The sequence below is a fragment of the Austrofundulus limnaeus genome, unplaced genomic scaffold (genome assembly GCF_001266775.1).
Source record: "Austrofundulus limnaeus strain Quisiro unplaced genomic scaffold, Austrofundulus_limnaeus-1.0 Scaffold164, whole genome shotgun sequence".
Lineage (NCBI taxonomy): Eukaryota > Metazoa > Chordata > Actinopteri > Cyprinodontiformes > Rivulidae > Austrofundulus > Austrofundulus limnaeus.
This window is the reverse complement of record NW_013952566.1, coordinates 789,402-808,372: the sequence shown is the minus strand read 5'-3', so window position 1 is coordinate 808,372 and position 18,971 is coordinate 789,402. Positions and strand designations below refer to the sequence as shown.

Below are 18,971 nucleotides of genomic sequence, written 5' to 3'. Positions count from 1 at the left end.
GCTTTGGGCTGATCCTGGGCTGAACAGAATTAGCCCCAATGAGCCGCAAACCGAAGGGGCGTGGCAAGACACCTGTCAATCATTCTGAACCATTACATGAAAATGTGCTGTGAAAAGTTAGCCCTGCAGAACGACCCTGAGATCTTCCCATGTGGTTTGGCACCAGTTTTCCTTGTAAATTTCACAAAATAAGATATTATTTTTCAATTTTGTTTATTTTTAAGTTGTTATTTATAAATTGTATATAATTATAATTTTATAATATTCCTTTATTTTAACATTTTTACTGTGAACACCAGGGAGGGCTTAGCCCTACTAGCCCACTCATACCAGCCGTCACTGCTAATAATGGATATCACTGGCTGACTAGTTTCAAACAAACTGGCTTTGGTGAACTATTTTTCTTCATTAGTTTTCTCTCAAACACTGACGTCATGGCTGATAAGCTAACTATTGATAATGGTATGACTGAACTTTAGAGATAAACTGGTTATTTGGCAGGCTGCTTTTAATCATCCAACAACACAGACATAAGCTGTTTTTTTGTTTGTTTTTGTAAATGTGTAGAAAACGTCTTACTTTCTATCAACGTCACCTAAAACAACAGAAATAATGKTTTGTCAGTATCTCATATCTAATCCTGGAAAGGATAAGGAAATCATTCCCACAAAGCAACAATAGGTTTGTTTGGTTTGCAGAACATTTGCTTGGCTGCCTGTGTGTTTTGTTTCAGCCTTACAAAGAGAGCTCAGCCTCCCTGCCTCTGATGGARCCCTGTAGTTTTCTCCTTTAAAACAGAAATGACCAGGAGCTGATACCAAAACTAAAAATAATGTGCAAAACTAAATAAATTCAGTGAATGTTTATAAAATATCCTTTTCTAATTGAAATATATATGTTTTGATTGAAATTGATGTGGTTTTTATGGCTATCAGCTGGTGTTTAAGTTGCTGCAGGTGTCTTTGTGATCACAGGCTCAGGTAATCTGTGTGCACAGCTGTCTGATCATTACAACCAGCAGCACCATGCTGACAGAACTGAGTCCACAATATTTCTGYTGTGCCTCATTTTGAACCACAGATATTGTCTGTTTCAGCTTCATATAAGTYGTTTATTCCTAGTATGCAAGGGGAAGTGAAATGAGCAGCCAGGGTTTCATGTGTTTATGTGAACCTGTCAGTCAGCTTATCACTTGACTTACGTAATGACTTCAGAGAACACAACTCATGCTCCTTTGGCCTTGGTACACATTAACCAGGGGGTTTAAAGAATGAAGAACAATATGAGACAGTCAAGTCCTGATAGTCCTGATAGGGACACCAATGGTCCACAGTCCTCTGTTTGGTTTCTACAGTGCACTGAAAAGTCTGGAATGCTGCCCCACTACATCTTTCTGTCATTTTACAGAACACACAGTCATGAGGGTGTGAGAAAATATAGAAAAACTAAAACATTGTGATGTTTCGTTTCCTAATACTGCACTGATTCCGAAAAGCACTTKAGTTTTAATGAAGGCTTATTRGATRTATGTTGCAAGAAGAAATGTGAAATAAGTGCAGTTGTCACTGTTGTTCAGTGTTCTTCTGATTGCATAAAAATAATCTGAATTCAATCTGATTTATTTTTTGCATGTATTGCATGTTCTCTTTATACTGAGTTTTTAAAAGTAAAAAAAAGGCAATATATTGCCTTGCTTACAGTATCACAGTATGTCATACGATCCATGTGTCATATGTATCGTCTCACCAGTTTCTTGTAATACACAGCCCTAATAAGTTTGGTAATTTGATTTTATTCTTGTTGGTCCGTAGCTGGTTGATGTGGATTTGTACGTTTACAGTATATTTAAGTCATATTAAAAATGTTTTGGACACATCAGTGTTCTAGTACTTGAGACTGGTCTTAAGACCACTTTTTCATGGTCTCAGTCTCGTCTAGAACTTGACTTCATTTGTCTTGTCTCAGTCATTGAGGATTCTGGATTTTATTCCAAGACCACAACTTCGGAAATATCACTAAATGACAGAATATTGTCAACTTTGTTAACATCCTTGCTTTCATAGGATGTAAAACGAACTGACTCAAATCCAAGCGTGACTCATTGCTAATTGTATTTTTTATTACTGCTGTTGCCCATCCTCACCCCACTTTCACTCACCTGTGGCACTCCAAGACAATGAGCAGTTGTTTGGAAGGAGATGTCTGCAAAATCTTTAGGAATACAGTTCAGCTACATAAACCATAAAGAATATATTTGTAAAATAACATCCAGGAGGAAACATACAGGGACWTGAAATTCTGCAGTGCTTCACTTTCAGAGATTGTGAGGACTACCTCAAACTTTTATCATCACTTAGAAAGGAAAGCACAAAGGTAAATAAAATATGTGTAAGTGATGTTAGCAAAGCTAGCTAGCTATTATTTCCCCTTTCTGGTTTTGGTCTTGTCTCTGTCTTGCCCTCCTTCTGCCCTGACCTCGACTTGGTCCAGCCCCTAAAAGTCTTGGTCATATCAGTCTCGATACACTCTGGTCTTGGTCTCAGGTTARGTGGTTTTGACTACAACACTAGAACACATGCTCAGGATGGATGAAAGATAAATTCATTGTTTTGAGACACAACCCAGATAATCCGATGGTGTAAATAAGTTAACTTTACAAACTGATCACCTCTCATATCTTCTATAAACACTCATTAGTGTCCTGTTGATCTTTGCAATACTGTATTTTGGCTTTAGAGGAAACTACCATGTGCTGACGTATTGATAACTAGTTAGCTTGACTTCATGATGTATAAATTCCTGCTTCCGTTGACTTGGCTTGTAGGAGTTTCACTTGGCAGCTATTAATTAAAGCTGTGACAAATCTATTTTTATTCTTCCATTTGCACTGTGTGACATGAAAATAGTTCTTTCCTGTGTTTTCTTTGTGTTTAAAGCTGAGCTGTAGAGCCTGTTTGTGGTTCCTACAGTTTACTCACCAGCCCTCTGACACTTCCCACATTGATTTGAAATGGTTTATTGGGGGCTGCCTTTTTGTTTGTTTAAAACAAACACTCTTTGGCACACATGTGTTTCATGTCTTATCTCTGGCTGTAAGCCTACACTCCTCCCAGAAGAATTGGTTAAACAGGCTCCCATTTCAAGCTTTTGTTCTGCTGCTGCTGTTTAAAGGTGGAGTTACTCCACTCTGTGGTAAGGGAGGAAGAAGTGATKCAATATTTCAAGAAAATATTGAAACTTGTTGTGGTAGCAGACTAGAATAAAGTTGGTCAAAATTTACTCCCACATATAATACGACCCCCGAACTTTATTGATGATTTTTGGAGTTTTAGTCTCATATTATGCATGCATAAATACAGTATATCAACTTGTGTTACCATTTATGATTAATGTTTTGCTAAAAAAGATTAATGTATAAAACAATGAGATTTTGAAGAAACAAGTAAGCTCTACAGCTCAGACATACTYTATAATAGAAACATTCAAAGTTTWAACAGGTCACAGTCATTTTAGCAGTATTGGCATTATGACATACACTCACCGGCCACTTTATTAGGTACACCTGTCCAACTGCTCGTTAACACTTAATTTCTAATCAGCCAATCACATGGCGGCAACTCAGTGCATTTAGGCATGTAGACATGGTCAAGACAATCTCCTGCAGTTCAAACCGAGCATCAGTATGGGGAAGAAAGGTGATTTGAGTGCCTTTGAACGTGGCATGGTTGTTGGTGCCAGAAGGGCTGGTCTGAGTATTTCAGAAACTGCTGATCTACTGGGATTTTCACGCACAACCATCTCTAGGGTTTACAGAGAATGGTCCGAAAAAGAAAAAACATCCAGTGAGCGGCAGTCCTGTGGGCGGAAATGCCTTGTTGATGCCAGAGGTCAGAGGAGAATGGGCAGACTGGTTCGAGCTGATAGAAAGGCAACAGTGACTCAAATAACCACCCGTTACAACCGAGGTAGGCAGAAGAGCATCTCTGAACGCACAGTACGTCGAACTTTGAGGCAGATGGGCTTCAGCAGCAGAAGACCACACCGGGTGCCACTCCTTTCAGCTAAGAACAGGAAACTGAGGCTACAATTTGCACAAGCTCATCGAAATTGGACAAGAGAAGAYTGGAAAAACGTTGCCTGGTCTGATGAGTCTCGATTTCTGCTGCGACATTCGGATGGTAGGGTCAGAATTTGGCGTCAACAACATGAAAGCATGGATCCATCCTGCCTTGTATCAACGGTTCAGGCTGCTGATGGTGGTGTCATGGTGTGGGGAATCTTTTCTTGGCACTCTTTGGGCCCCTTGGTACCAATTGAGCATCGTTGCAAYGCCACAGCCTACCTGAGTATTGTTGCTGACCATGTCCATCCCTTTATGACCACAATGTACCCAACATCTGATGGCTACTTTCAGCAGGATAATGCACCATGTCATAAAGCTGGAATCATCTCAGACTGGTTTCTTGAACATGACAATGAGTTCACTGTACTCAAATGGCCTCCACAGTCACCAGATCTCAATCCAATAGAGCATCTTTGGGATGTGGTGGAACGGGAGATTCGCATCATGGATGTGCAGCCGACAAATCTGCGGCAACTGTGTGATGCCATCATGTCAATATGGACCAAAATCTCTGAGGAATGCTTCCAGCACCTTGTTGAATCTATGCCACGAAGAATTGAGGCAGTTCTGAAGGCAAAAGGGGGTCCAACCCGTTACTAGCGTGGTGTACCTAATAAAGTGGCCGGTGAGTGTATATTAATTTCTTTAAAAAACAACATAAATTCTATATACAATTAAAATACGAATCATAAATTCAATGAAAGACAGAAAAAAATCTTATCTGCCTCTTTTCTCGAATATATAAATTCAAATAAAAATAGTCTTCAAATAACTAAAACAAACTAACAAAAAAGAAAAACAAAGGTTTAATTTTTTATTACCAATACCAACTTGAACACAATCACAGTTTGTTTGTTTGGAGATCTTTTTTATCAAATGTTCTTAGTTTGATGTCATGTTCTCAAACTTATGAGCTGTCTGAACTTTAAACATTTTTTCTGTAAACTTTTAAAAATGTTTCACCAGTACATAAACTTTACACTTCTTAAATACTTATAAACATCTTTATTTTTCTCATCTTTTATGCAGTGTTTCTTCCTAATACAGGGTTTCCAGTTTTATCTCAAATCCATTCAAGACAGAGTGTTCACACCTAAACTTTAATCTGAACTCAAAATTCTCTTAAAAACTCAAAGGGAAAGGTCTTAACATATTAGCTAAAGCTAATGCCTTAAATGTTCTGATCAGAGTTTGGCCTACTCCACTTGTTCTCTCTCCTGCTAGAAAGGACTTAACTTGTAGGACACTAAAACTGTCTGGATTCTTTATTTTCTTTAAAATAGAGGGGGGAAATAAGACTGACTTAGACCGGTAAGATTGTATCATTTGGGCAAAGCTAACTAAACTATTAGCTTCACTAACTTTTAAATTGCTGCACAAATTTCTTAGTTCTGCAGCGCTAAATAAAAGATGCTACACAAACAAAAAAATTAACGAAGGCTAATGCTAAATTGAAATAATTTTTTGGGACTTTTACAATTTTTTTAAACGTGGACTTTTCTTAACATTTTTTTTGTTCAGGTTTTGTTTAAAATGTATGTTAAAGCCTTTTTTCATTGGCAGTAWACTGAAACCACGAGTGAGAAGTTGTGGTCTGTAAACAACAGGAGACTGTGACTCGAGGATGATGTCATTGTGTGAAGTTGCTTTGTGCTGCCTTCTGCTCATAGTACAGCAAAGTTTAACATGTCAGTGCTACTTGGTCGAAGTCGATAACTGTGTCCGTTAGATCGAGACTTGATGTTGTTAAAACTTATTAGCAGAATAGAAAATAACCATTTATATTAGAAGGAATGGAGTCTGTTAAATATAAAGTTAATGTAAGTGCTAAACTAAAAAGAAAACCTTTGAAGTCTGAACGCCTAACACAATGTTAGTTCTGCTCTTAGTGAATTAACAGGTTAGGAGAACGGTGCCCACCGCTGATCATTAACTTGTTTTTAAAATGTTTTTACTCATTTATTTGCTCTGTTATGAGAATTAATTTGTAAGTTATTGACTACTGATTGGTTGTATTTTGTTAATCCTGTTAGTGKTAGTTGCCAGGGTGCAGTCTTCATATAAAAATAAGACATTTTAGAGCACAAAATACAGAAACTACTCAGTCAAACAACCCGTTCAGKTTTGAGTGGATTAAAAGAGCTGAAGCGTTAAGAAGCTGAAACTTGATCTGTTGCTCTGCGGTTGATTAGAGAGACTGTCAGGCGTAGCGCGGAGCACAGAGACGAGGACTCTGCTGAATTGCTGACACACACAGCAGCGATAGACCTGATGCAGAGCAGATCAGCGTAGCATCACCGCTCAGAGGCAGAGAGGAGGAGGAGGAACTCAGGGTGTCATGCTGCTGCTGCTGCTGCATCCTTTGCAATGCGGGGTGTGTCCCTCTGCCTTTTTTATTTTTTTAAGTTTCACCTCCTGGGTGTACTGTTACCAGGAGTGAGCCCTCAGGAGCAGCCGTGATGCTGCGCTAAGGTTTGGAAAACAAACCCCCCACCGGAGGACGTGCCATCTGTAAGGAACTGCAGCGTTCATGGTGAGTGAGCTGTAGCATTTTTTTTAATTTATTTTATTTTATTTTTTATTTAACGGGGGAATGAGCCCGATGACCCTGAGTCGTCTCTCCGTGCCTGGCAGAATCKGAGGACGTTGGTAGCTAGAGCTTCAAAGAGAGGCTGCAGAGGACGAGGAGGGCTCAGGTTTCAAAGAAAAGCCTCGTTCAGCTCATCAGAGCTCGGTGCTTTGTGTTGAGGAGCAGGGTGATGATCTCTCCAGAAAGAGAGAAATGTTTGGCTGACAGAAGGATGTCCAGTCAGGAAATGTGCCATCTTCTTTGCATCRGTTATACACTTCCAGTTAATTACAGCTAAAGCACGTGTAGCAGGGTTACAGTGCCAGTTATCTTTTGGAAGCRTTCAGAGGATTTCCTCCTGCTGTTCATGGAGCTGAGGAGAAACGGCTTATTTGACTTTTTGTTTATTTCTACTTTCCAGTAAAGCGTGTTWAGATGAACTGTGCTGGAATGTATCAGAAGGTTTGATGCCAGAAGTAGTAGGTCCATCTGTTGGTCAAGAAACTCCCCATTCACTTCATTGTTTGCCAAATTCCCAGCAGCCCWGATTAGACTGTTTCTAAACTCTTCAGTCGTGTTTATTCAACTGTTAGTGTGTTAATCTGACAGGGTCAAATTTTTTTTGGATAAAACTGGAACAGTTTTTGTTTGCATAATAGTTTAAACATCACATTACAAAAAGCTGAATTTGAAAACTTAAAAAGACGACATATTGACATTTACTTAAACTTTTAATTCATCTCAGAATATAAACCCAAAGTATTTTGTGTTCAACTGCATTTCCTAATGATTTTATTGTTTTACGTTTCTGAAACGTTGATAAAGTAAATGAGATGACAGTGACAGTAATAAATAAGATTCCACTTGCACCTGTGAGCTCTCTAAAGCTTGGTTTATACTTTAGTACGACGTGAGACAGTGGATCAGTGATAATGTTGTTTTTGACTCCTAAAGATGCGGTGGGGGATACATTATCATAATTTTCTCCTCTGCCCTCCCACAGTACTCCCAATGCAGTACTGTACATAGCTAAGCATATACACAGTGATAGCAGGATAGTATTTTTTCACTCAGGGATGAATCAGTGTTTTGTTAGGTGAGAATTCAGAGGACAAAAMCCTTTTTTTTTCTTGTTAATGGCGAAGCTGGAAAGGAGGAGTGAACATTGGTGGATGTTCACRTGGCCAGTATAATCAGACCAGAAGTCGTGCATCTTGCTAATTTGAACTGGCTTCAAAGAACAATTATGTAGAAAGACACTGCTCGGAGTGCCGCCCCACATCACTGCCATGCTCCGTGTGAACAAACACACCCACAAAGTTCAGACCAATCACACTCTGAGAGCTGCACGGTCTGCAGGACAATGGGCCTCATGCAAGAACATGTTCGTATTCTTATCCTWAATTTCTCTTRCTTTTGTTYGTACAAAGGGTTCGTACGAACATGTCACGTCAGATTCAACAAACTCTTCTATCTTCAGGAAAAGTGTGTAAATGAGCTGCGTAAATTCCACCTGTTCTATCCAGCTGCTCTTCCTGYCCCACATACCAGGAAGTGTCCATTCATAAACGACATTGCAAAGCAAAAAAGAAGAACTTTACGAGTTCAGAGATTGTAGTCCTGCTCACCGAGATCGAGGAAAAAAAATTTGTTCTCTTTAGCAGCGTCAGCTGTGGAATTAAAGGAGCTGCTTAAAGGAATGAAATGTGCTGTTAATGTCGTGTCTCCTGTGGGTCGTTACAGTCACAGAAATAAAAATATAAATCATATTCATCTCTCTCTAGTCCAGCTCCGGTTTTTCTTTGGTCAGATATTTTTTTAATTTAAGTGTAAACACTTGTGTTACTGTTTACATTTATTCAGAAGAAGGGTGGTTGCGCACCGCCTGGCCGTCTCCCCCCTCCCGGCGGTCGCAAGTGACAGATGGGGTTCTGAAAAGACGCATTTTAAAACGTCTCCAAACTTCAATTAATGCACAATTTAAGTTGTTTTATTGTTTGAGATCTTCATATTAATATTGTAGTGTTATACAACAGCATTAAAAGGCAATTTAACTTAATCTAATCAATTTTTGTCATTCAAATCTAATTCCAGTTCAAACAGAATAACCTACTGTCAACATAATTATGGAGTGTGATTTATTTTCAACTCGAAATATTTTCTAAATAACAAAATATAAAGTTATTAATGAAGAAAACCCATCTGGATAACAGCAGACTGACTGATCGTAAAATATACGACAGGTCTGGACCACTCGTGAATTTTGTTCGTATCTGAAAAAAATCTTGGAATACGAAAACATTGGTGAATGCCACAAATTCTCCTAAATCACTCGTACGCACAATTTWAGAACAAATCTGTGCGTACGAAYGGTTCTTGCATGAGGCCCATTGTTCTGACTGGGGGCAATGCACACACTGAAGCTACACAATATTCTCTGTCACTTGGCAGGGAAAGCAATTAGGGATGGAGCCGATCCAATTCAACTTTCACGTCTTTTTCTTCCTCCTGCTGCAGAATCTTTGGCACTTGGTAAAAAACTTCATGTCTCAGTCAGAAAGGAGGAGATGGTTGTTTGTTCGGCTCAAGAGAAAGCTGAGACTGATGGAGAATTGGTGTTTTCTCCATGAGTCTGTCAGCGTTTCCTGCTGCCTCATTTCCAGCAAATAAACGTGTCAGATATATCATAACTGGTTTTACTCGGCTTATCAACACAGTTTCATTTCACAATTTCTCTACTTTTAAACGCATGAAGTCATGTTGTGGTAAAATGTTGGTTAGCCACAGAGCTGCTCACCTGCTAGCTGGGTGTAAACTGTGAAATGGATTTCCTGAATGGAGGGGTGTCTCATTGAGACTCGTCTCCATTCAGGAAATCCATTTCACAGTTTGCAGCCAGCTAGCAGAACAGCCGCCCAGGAATCACCTCTGGATTCATTTCAGTAGACGTTCTAGGACAGACACCTCTCATGGATCTGAAATCTCTCCATGTTGCATTGGAAAATTCAGATATGTTAATAATGTTGGTATCAGAGCTCTGTGCTGGATGGGATTAGCCCCATCCCTGTGTAGACCCCAGCTTTTATTGCTCTTGTGCTGCAATGATTGGTGCCTCTGTGTTTTCCTTCTGTCCAGCTCTCTCTAGTCACCAGTAGGGTTTGTTAATATCCACTTCCTCAATCTGCTGGTAGTACATGTCATGCAGGGGCTTATCTGACCTGGTGGCTTCTGCTTTTCCATATTCTCAGTTGTGCAGCGTTTGTACCAGTCTACACTAGTTTGGGTTGGCTAGGTTTCACAAAAAAGCAGTTAGTGTGACATGACCGGACCTTAGTCGACACAGGAAATGTCATCAGATGAGCAGATAACAGCTCAGAAATCAGCAGTAGCCAGCCTGTTGTTGTTTGTGTTTGTTTACCTTTTAAACTTTCTCCCTCACAAGTTTGAGACTTTTAATTAGCTTTAGTTGTTTTTTTACAAATCTTGTAGTCTTTGATCCCAGGTCTTCCTCAGATTTAGCACTTCATCATTGGAGGATTTTGTCCTGATCTTTTCCAAGATCTGAGTGGTTTCATCCTGTATGGTGTCTGTGATGCTCACTAGTCCTCTGCCTTCCTTCTCTCTGTTCAGGTTCAGTCTCGGGATGCTGAACTTAAAGTGAAACCAAGTGAAACTGTGAGAAGCATCTTGTTTGGATATAGATGAGCCCTGTGGATTCTTCAAAACCAAACTACTAATTGATTCAGAGAAATACAATTGCTGCCTTTTTAAGAAGACATCAATTTATATTTCAACAAGATTATATCAAATTACATTCAGACCACAAAGCAAGGCTGATGAAGATGTTAATGTTTGTTTTCCTCTTAATCATGCCTAAACTGAAATGGTCATATTTCCGTTATGCTATTGGCTGGGTCTGTTTGTTTCTGTAGGTGAGCAGAGAGAACTGGCAGAAAGAATAAGTGGACAAAAGAAGCCAGAATGCAGGAATGTAGATATTTGTACCAGCAGCAGGACGTCAGGGACAGGTAGTGTTTTTGTAAAATGGAGCATGTTGGAGCAGCAGTAGGACTTTTTGAGTTTATCCGGGTACAGTGTCAAAAACATTGATCAAAAATGGAATTACACCTCTGTGTTGATTCATCTCATACTTAAGCTGTGAGTCTGTTGCCTTCAGTGTTGCATAAAAGAAACATGAGTCATCGTTCTAGACTGCATTCCTCTAATTCATCTAAGGATAATTTGATCAGGTTCAGAACTGTCCTGTGCTTTACTTGGAGTGGTTTCTTTTTCTGAATTTTGCGGAACTGCCTTGTGAAAGAGGCTTGTGAGAGAGTACCAGCTTCCACTGGAACTCAAGACCTATTTTAATGATGTTGTTTGACTCTTATCAGAAGACCTTCATGTTCTTTCTGAATATCTTTGTTGTGATGACCTTGTTCCTTCAAATTGATTCAAGGAGATATGGTTATCCCATCATTAGCCAAGGAGGTGCTCTCCCAACGACACTGCTGGCCCAGCCACAAAGATCATACTGTTTAATAAATTAAAAAGCAAAAATACCAAAGCTCACACATCTCCAGCCACCCACCTCTAACTTGAAGTTTGTAGAAGAGTGGCAGGTGATGGGTTAAATGTTTTCCATCGCTAACTATTGACATATAGTTTATTATCTCCACCAAGGAGATCAAAATGAAAACAGTCACTGATTATTTTAGTTTTGAAACTAGGAGTTACTCAAACATTTTGTCAAGAAATAAACCAGTTCTGAGCAGCCAGCTCTTGGCTGAAATTAAAATGCTACAGACAAGTGTATTACACTGAGAAATGACACCTGGTTAACTTCTAACATGTTTTATTTATTTATTTTTAAAGCTAGAACTTATTCCTTGATGAACTGCATTGTGCTGCAGAGCCAGAGTGCACAAAGAGGAGGAGTAGAAATGTCCCCACAATTATTGTTAGTTCAGTTAGAAACTCTAAACCAGCCATGGCTTTAATTATTTTGGACAAAACTCTTAATGCAGAAAAAAACGTGGATAAACAGTTAGAGAAAATGGTGGTTGAAACCCATACAGCCTCTTCATCCATCTCCACCAATGAGATTTATTGACTAGAGGCGTAATGCATGCCAGATTGACTGCTGTGGTACGAGCGCAACGCCATATTGGAAGAGGCGGGCTGTCGATGTAAATTTATCATGGCTAGATTTCTGTGTAGGATTGAATGTACTTTTTTGTTTTTCATTGGTTAGCTTCTGTCTGTTAGAAAAATCATTCATTGCAGATGTGTGCACCTAGCAACGTTTTCTGATGATACACAATGACAAGAATTTCTATTGAATCAAAATAGTTGTCAGTAAACAGTAACTMATGTGCTGACCTAAATTTAACACATCATGATTATCATATTCAGCTTTAACACCTAACACCGTCTGAGTTGTCCTCTCAGTCTGATGGTCTCTCTCTGACCAAGAAAAGTTACAGGATGGCGCCTCTTATCAATATACCTCATTGAAAAATGTTAAATTGACTGTAGATTTATGCCAAGTCATTAGCAGGTGCTGTGATTTCTGTACATCATCGTGCATGTACACAGACCCTTCAGTGTTGAGCAGGACCATATCTTCCTGAATGCTGAAGACACGCAGGTTTGTGCAAAGCTCTGATAAAACGAAGAATGAGCAGCAGAAGCGGAACTCTGTCTCTGATCACATCTGCAGAATAAATATTGACTGACTGCGATCATCGTGCTCTGAGCTCTGAATTCAAAATGTTTCAGTGTCAGAAGTGGATCACTGCTGTTGTGTAGATAAAGTTAAATGAAACAGAATTGGTCCAGTATCACTTAAAAGCAACGTTTTGTAAACTCTGCTGCTGAAGCTTCCCCTCAGGCAGCTTCCAGTTATTTATGAAACCAGGCGACTCACCCTGCTGTGGCCTTTATCCTCACTTTACATTATTTAGCATGCYGACTCTGTTTCCATGATGATTTAATGCTAGACAATGTCAACACAKGAGAAAGGACAGCTTATAAACTTCTATGGTAGTAATGTTTTAATGCAGACTTTCTGAGTCTACCTGTTGCATCGCTGCTGCTGTTTGCAGAGCTGGGCTCCAACMTGGGTAGTTTTCAACTTTTAAAGGCCATTTGCAACAGGTGTGTGCAGCCAGGCACTCAGAGAGCTCCTACATCCCTTCCATGAAATCCGAGAACTCAGCAGACAAAGCATGTTGCCCTGGTTTCAGGTTATCATGGGATACAATTGCTGTTCCTGTGATAAGTTAGAGCATAAACCCAGACCTGTTAAACACACTTCTGCTTTCGAGTGTAGTCTCTATAAATGTGTAACTCAGTACAGTGGTTGTCATTTACAACCGGGTTTTCTGGTTTATGTTGACCATCTACAGTGGTTGGACAATTAAACTGAAACACCTGTCATTTTAGTGTGGGAGGTTTCATGGCTAAATTGGACCAGCCTGGTGGCCAGTCTTCATTAACTACACATTGCACCAGTAAGAGCAGAGTGTGAAGGTTCAATTAGCAGGGTAAGAGCACAGTTTTGCTCAAAATATTACAACGTGTGACATTACAGAGTTCAAAAGAGGACCAATTGTTGGTGCACGTCTTGCTGGAGCATCTGTGATCAAGTCATCAAGTCTTTGTGATGTATCAAGAGCCACAGTATGCAGGGTAATGTCAGCATACCACCAAGAAGGACCAACCACATCCAACAGGATTAACTGTGGACACAAGAGGAAGCTGTCTGAAAGGGATGTTATGGTCTAAAACCAGGTGTTTCAGTTTCACTGTCTAACCCCTGTATTTAGTAATAAAAATATACCTGGATCCTGCTACATGACCCATGAAGGAACAAGAGCTGCTTTCATTTGTAAAACAATTGCAGGCCTTTTTGTAATGTAAGGTCYGACCTGGCTCGGCCTGGGTTCAAACCCGGGTTCTGTGTATTTGCATTAACCCTTCTGGCCCAAGTCCACCCTGATTTCAGGAGCCCAGAGACCTGTGGTTGTATTCGAGTGGGCTGCTCTGCACAGGTTGACATCAGCTACTGTTGCCCATTGATTAGTTGAGATGAGAGTAACTGCTTGAATCTTTTACATCGACTGTAACTATTTTTCACAAGAAAAAAACTGTAAACTGTAGCAAGCTACCATTATCTTACTGTCCTCTGTTGTCTTACCCTCTCACTGTCAGCGTCATACTGCTGGATGGTCCGGTACAGCTTTTCTTGTTTTTGATATGAGGTGGCACACTGCTCAAAGCAAACACAACCAGAGCTGGGGTAACCAGGACTTACAATGCAGAAATGTTCTTGGCGCGAGTGTTTTCAGTCATGTTTGACGGGCTAAAAGTAGTATTTCACCTGGTTGTGGCAGTTGGAGACTACTTGTCAACTATAAATTGTGACGGAATGGTTACTTTCTGCAGTCTTGCTTAATTCTGAGTTTATACCAATGAACCAATCAACAGAGCTCTGAGCAGCTGGATTTTCTTTAATCACAGCCTATTTTTTGTGTGTACAAGTTTTAAGWCTGTATTCTTGGCTGTGCACATTATTGTATTCTCACCTTATCCACCCACATCACCTGCCTCGACCGACTTTATACGCACCTTGGCTGAAGGCTTGGTTTGCTTTTGTGTTGCACTATTTTTAGTTGGTTTCTAATTAATTAGTGAGTCAGCGTGAGATTGTCAAGACGACTCTTTGTGAACTTTGTGTGCTCTGTGATGCATCCGAGCTATAAGTCAGCTGATTGAGTCTGAGTTGAACTTCTGGATGATCTCAGCTGGAACAGACCGACTGTCACATGATCTCCCTCTCTGGGACCAGCATCACCGTAAGTGCTAGAGCCTAAACTTCACACTCATTAGACACCAGCAGCTAATACATTCTGTCCTATAGAGCTGTGTCACAAGGTTGTATGGCTGCRTCCCAATATGGCTGTTAGAACTCAACACAAAAACGTTTTTCTGGGTTTTTGTCTTTTTATGTTTTTTACCTATTTCTTCTTTCCCTTTAGCAAATGAAATGTATCTGGTCATAAGTTATTGAGTCTGTGAGCCTGTGCCTTCTGTTTTTCAAGCTACAGAGCCCCAATACAATAAAATGCCTGTGACCTGCATGTTCGTCAAATACAAAAGTCAAGGAAAACTTATTTAAGAAAGTTGGAATAATACACACAATTTAACCCATTTTGTCCCATAATTGGCATATTTTCTTTTGAACTTGGCTCAGCCAAAGTGAAACAGGAAGTGATATCAGAGGGGAACTCTTTAACAAAGAAAACTCTCTGGTCTTGAAACAATATTATTTGAACTCTGACTCTTCTTCATCTCTCTCTGATAGTGACTCAAAATAATCTTAAGAAACATCAGATTCTTCTCTACAGTCTGGGTTATTGTAGCAACGCTCTGTTCACATTCAGACATTCCCCTTTGACATCACTTCCTGTTACTTCACAGGCAAATATCTAAACAACTGTTCATCTCAGAGACATGAAATTTCTTTTGCAATATTTTATCAATGTCCTCTTTCTAAAAATGCATTCATATATATTACGAACATCACAGACACTTTAAAATTTTAGCAAAGTAGCAATACCAATATTTGCAATATCAATGAAAGATTTCAGTAAATTGCAAACACAAGGTTAATTTTAAAAGTAAGTATTTTAGCACTCTTTTGGACTGCCACTGGCCTCAATACCCACAGCTTCAGTTGGGGTCTATATAAAGTGGAACTGCAATATTTTGGTCTGAATTCCTCGTTATTGTAACTCCACAAGCCCCTCTTTCACCCTTTTTCTGTGGTGTGTCCCAGCTAATGGTAGCTAACATTAGCTACCATTAGCTTACCGTCCTCTGTCRTCTTGCCCTCTCCTCTTTAGTATCATACTGCATACGGTCTTCTGTACTTTTGTTTAGAGTTTGGTGTAGTCCATTGTTGTTATGAAAGTAAAGAAATAAAACAAAATAAGATTTGCATGTGTTGTAAAGTCATGATCCTGGCCACATCAAGGCTCTGCTCAATGCAAACCTGAATCAAATAAGGCCGGCCTGGCAGGAGCCGGGGTGGGCCGAGTCAGGACTCATGATGCCTGTCATGGAACAAAACCAACATGAGGCTGAAGTGTCTGAAGTTGTGCCGTTTGTTTTTCTTTGTGTATCTAAATTGTCTTGTTTGTCCTCAGGAATATGAAACAAAGAGTGGCAGACCTGGACCTGGTAACCCGACATCCCCCAGGCGGAGTGTGAGAAAAAACCTGGACTTTGAGCCTCTCTCCACCACCGCACTCATACTCGAGGACAGACCTGCGTATGTAGAAACACACAAACTCTCACTGTGGACTTGAACTTTTACACTGTTGAAACTAGTGAGTTTTGTTTCCATTTTTCTCATGTTTTTTTTTGTTTTGTTTTTCATCAGACCTTTCTCTTCTGCCTGATCATTAGATCCATTCAGTACATTTCCTACTTATCTTGTCTGTTTGTATCACAGCCGGTTAAAGAGAAGCACTGCTGAAAGTTTAATAGCCCTCCCTAAGCCTGGCTCCATTACCCAGCCTTTTTCTTCTCTTCCATACCCCATTACGTTTTGTAGCATACAGACTGATTGATATATGTAGGGGTTCATTTTTCTCTGCTGCTGCACATGAAAGCAAGAAATAGTGGCGAGCACCTGGGGCCTCATGTATCAACGGTGTGTACACACAAAAACCTTGCGTACGTCATTTTCCACGCAAAACTCTGGATGTATCAAAACTCAACTGAACGTGGAAATGTATGCAGCCCCACGCCAACTCCAGGGCTGGCGTACGCATGTTTCTGTGGTTCTGGTTCCATTGGCAACACTTAGAGGAGATTCTGAGAAACTGTTCATRATGTGAAAATGATTATTGTTCACAGCAGACACAYATGATTAACAATTTTTACATCCACATGGACGTAGTTAAATGAAGGACGCGCAAAGTTTGCCAAAAATACATTTAACAGGAACAGATTCAGCCTTACTGGAGGATATAATAAATAGTGTAACACACAGAACATTTATTTATAAACAGATAGAAATTTCTGATGACGAGTGGCTCATCAGCCGTTTTGAGGAAAAAAATCATTTTTCAGTTTGGCACTGCGACGCAGTGAGTAGCCACGTGTGCCACGCGTGCACGTGCAGCAGCAGCGATTGAACTGGGGTTCCACAGGAGCTTTCCAGAGGGAGCTGGCAGACCGATCGGGACTGTGTCAGTCCAGTCCACCCAAAGCTGAATCATGACCAGTGGAATCGTCTCATCTATATGATTCTAAAGGCTGAGTTATAGTCGCGCTCTGGAGCACGCGCACCCTCGCCGGCAGTGGAGATGTTTCATACTTGGCGTTTGCGTTGTTGTAGATGGATGGAAGTACACTTTACAACTTGTGAAAATGCTGTAAGTAGAAGAACAAAAGCTTGACAGACAGACTGCACACAAAGGCTGCGGCGCGCGCAGCGTTTATGGAGACTCTCCAACATCACGTCACGTCATGTGAACTCTACTGAGACGCAGAGACTCGTTTCTTAATATCAGCTATGAAATAAACAAAGATCTACGTTCTACCAAACATTTAAGTTCCTCTGTTCCTCTCTAATTATGGTAATAAACTCGTGCTCAAAGTTAATATTTTCAGACTCAGAATGGATGGATAAGCCAGTTGCACAACATAGCAGCGTGCACACACACACACACACCGACACACAATCACTCTTTGCGTGATAAACATATTTTATTCCTGTTTTTACTTAGGATTTTTTTCTCACTCACTTTATATTAAATTCATTATTTTTATGACTATAAATCATTTCTGATCGCGCAGGGATCAGACAAACATGTCCTTCACACATRCAGGAAGTAATTWGCATCTKTTTAACATATGTTAATGAAGGCGTGTCAGGGGAGGTGTCTTACCTGTGCTCAGTTCCACATTAATTGTGATGTACCAAAGMAATGTGCGTGGATTCAGGCGTACGCACAGTTTGATACATCTGGATTTTTTTGTGCGTACACTTTTTCCTGGATTTGACCGTACGYCASGTTTCAGTAAGAAATCCACCAAGTCTTTGTACATGAGGCCCCTGGAGTTTAGTTTTCAGCTGCTTCTCATTTGGCTGCATGCAAACTCTGTTTATACAGCTTTCACTTTTGTAGCAGCATTGAAAAATGTTCAAAAGGTGTATTACATGTTTTAATGTGTGCATTTATAAATATGTTGTTTCTTACCTGCACAACAAAGTAATTATTTGATTGCTTTGAGAACATGGATAAATCTCTAATAGGCTAAATATCACGGCTGTCTGAAAAGATAATTGGTGGTTGTGTATCTTTTATGGATGGATTGATTTYAGTGTTAACAAAAGAGGGCACAAATGTATGCAGCTCTGTTTTCAAGAGGAAATGCAGCTTTTACTGCATCCTTCCTGACACTGATGGAAATAAAAGGTCAAGTCAAAAACATGTTTGATACTTTTTACTAGAGGTTTTTGTAGTGGTGGTGTGTGATACGTCAAGATTTAGTAGCAGTTGCTAAATCAGAATAAAATTTTACAAGCTTTTAAGTTTTTTTTTTCTCATTAGATAACCAATTAAATAAAATCCAGCACAGACTCTGGACTAAGTTTCTAGGTAAATATACATTAATTACACAGAACTCCTCTGGCTGCCACTGCCCAAATCWAATTCTGGAAGTGGTCATTCAACTAGATCTGTTACAAAAGGACAACTGATATTACCAACTTATAAAAACTGTTACGGCCAGAGGTCTGTCTTCTATGTTTATACTAAAGCAGGGAGTGACATTCCTCAAAACATAAAGTCCATTTCAAAAGTACAGCCCTTTAAGAAGAATCTTGTCTGCCATCTGCTGGAYACTTTTTGTTGTGCTCATATTTAGACGTCCTATTTTGCAAGTGCTGCCTTTTTGAAATTTGGTATGCTTGTTTGTCTTTGTGTCTATTAGGGTTGGGCAATATTGGCAAAAAAAATTAATCACGATTAATTGTGGTATTTAGCCGATAACGATTAATTTGACGATTAATCCCCTGGAGTCCCTGGACACCCTTATTTCGTAGTCACATGACCAATTTAGTGGGAAAGGTTTGCTCTTTGTAAAAATTGTTCCAAATTGTGTAAAGATTACAGATTTCATGATAAATAAATAAATTACAGAACTTTATTTTTAATGTTCGTCATATTTGAAGCAGAGAGGAGCAGCGAGCGGACTGAC

General features: G+C 39.8%; 1 protein-coding gene across 1 annotated transcript in view; it reads left to right on the top strand.

Annotated features, from left to right (window-relative positions):
• tbc1d14 (TBC1 domain family, member 14) overlaps positions 1 to 18,971 on the top strand; it is a gene marked incomplete in the record, with an annotated part of 48,559 nt that overhangs the window by 14,479 nt on the left and 15,109 nt on the right. Inside the window, 1 exon segment of the mRNA XM_014017245.1 lies at positions 15,905 to 16,029. Within this exon segment, the coding sequence (XP_013872699.1) occupies positions 15,905 to 16,029 (125 nt within the window).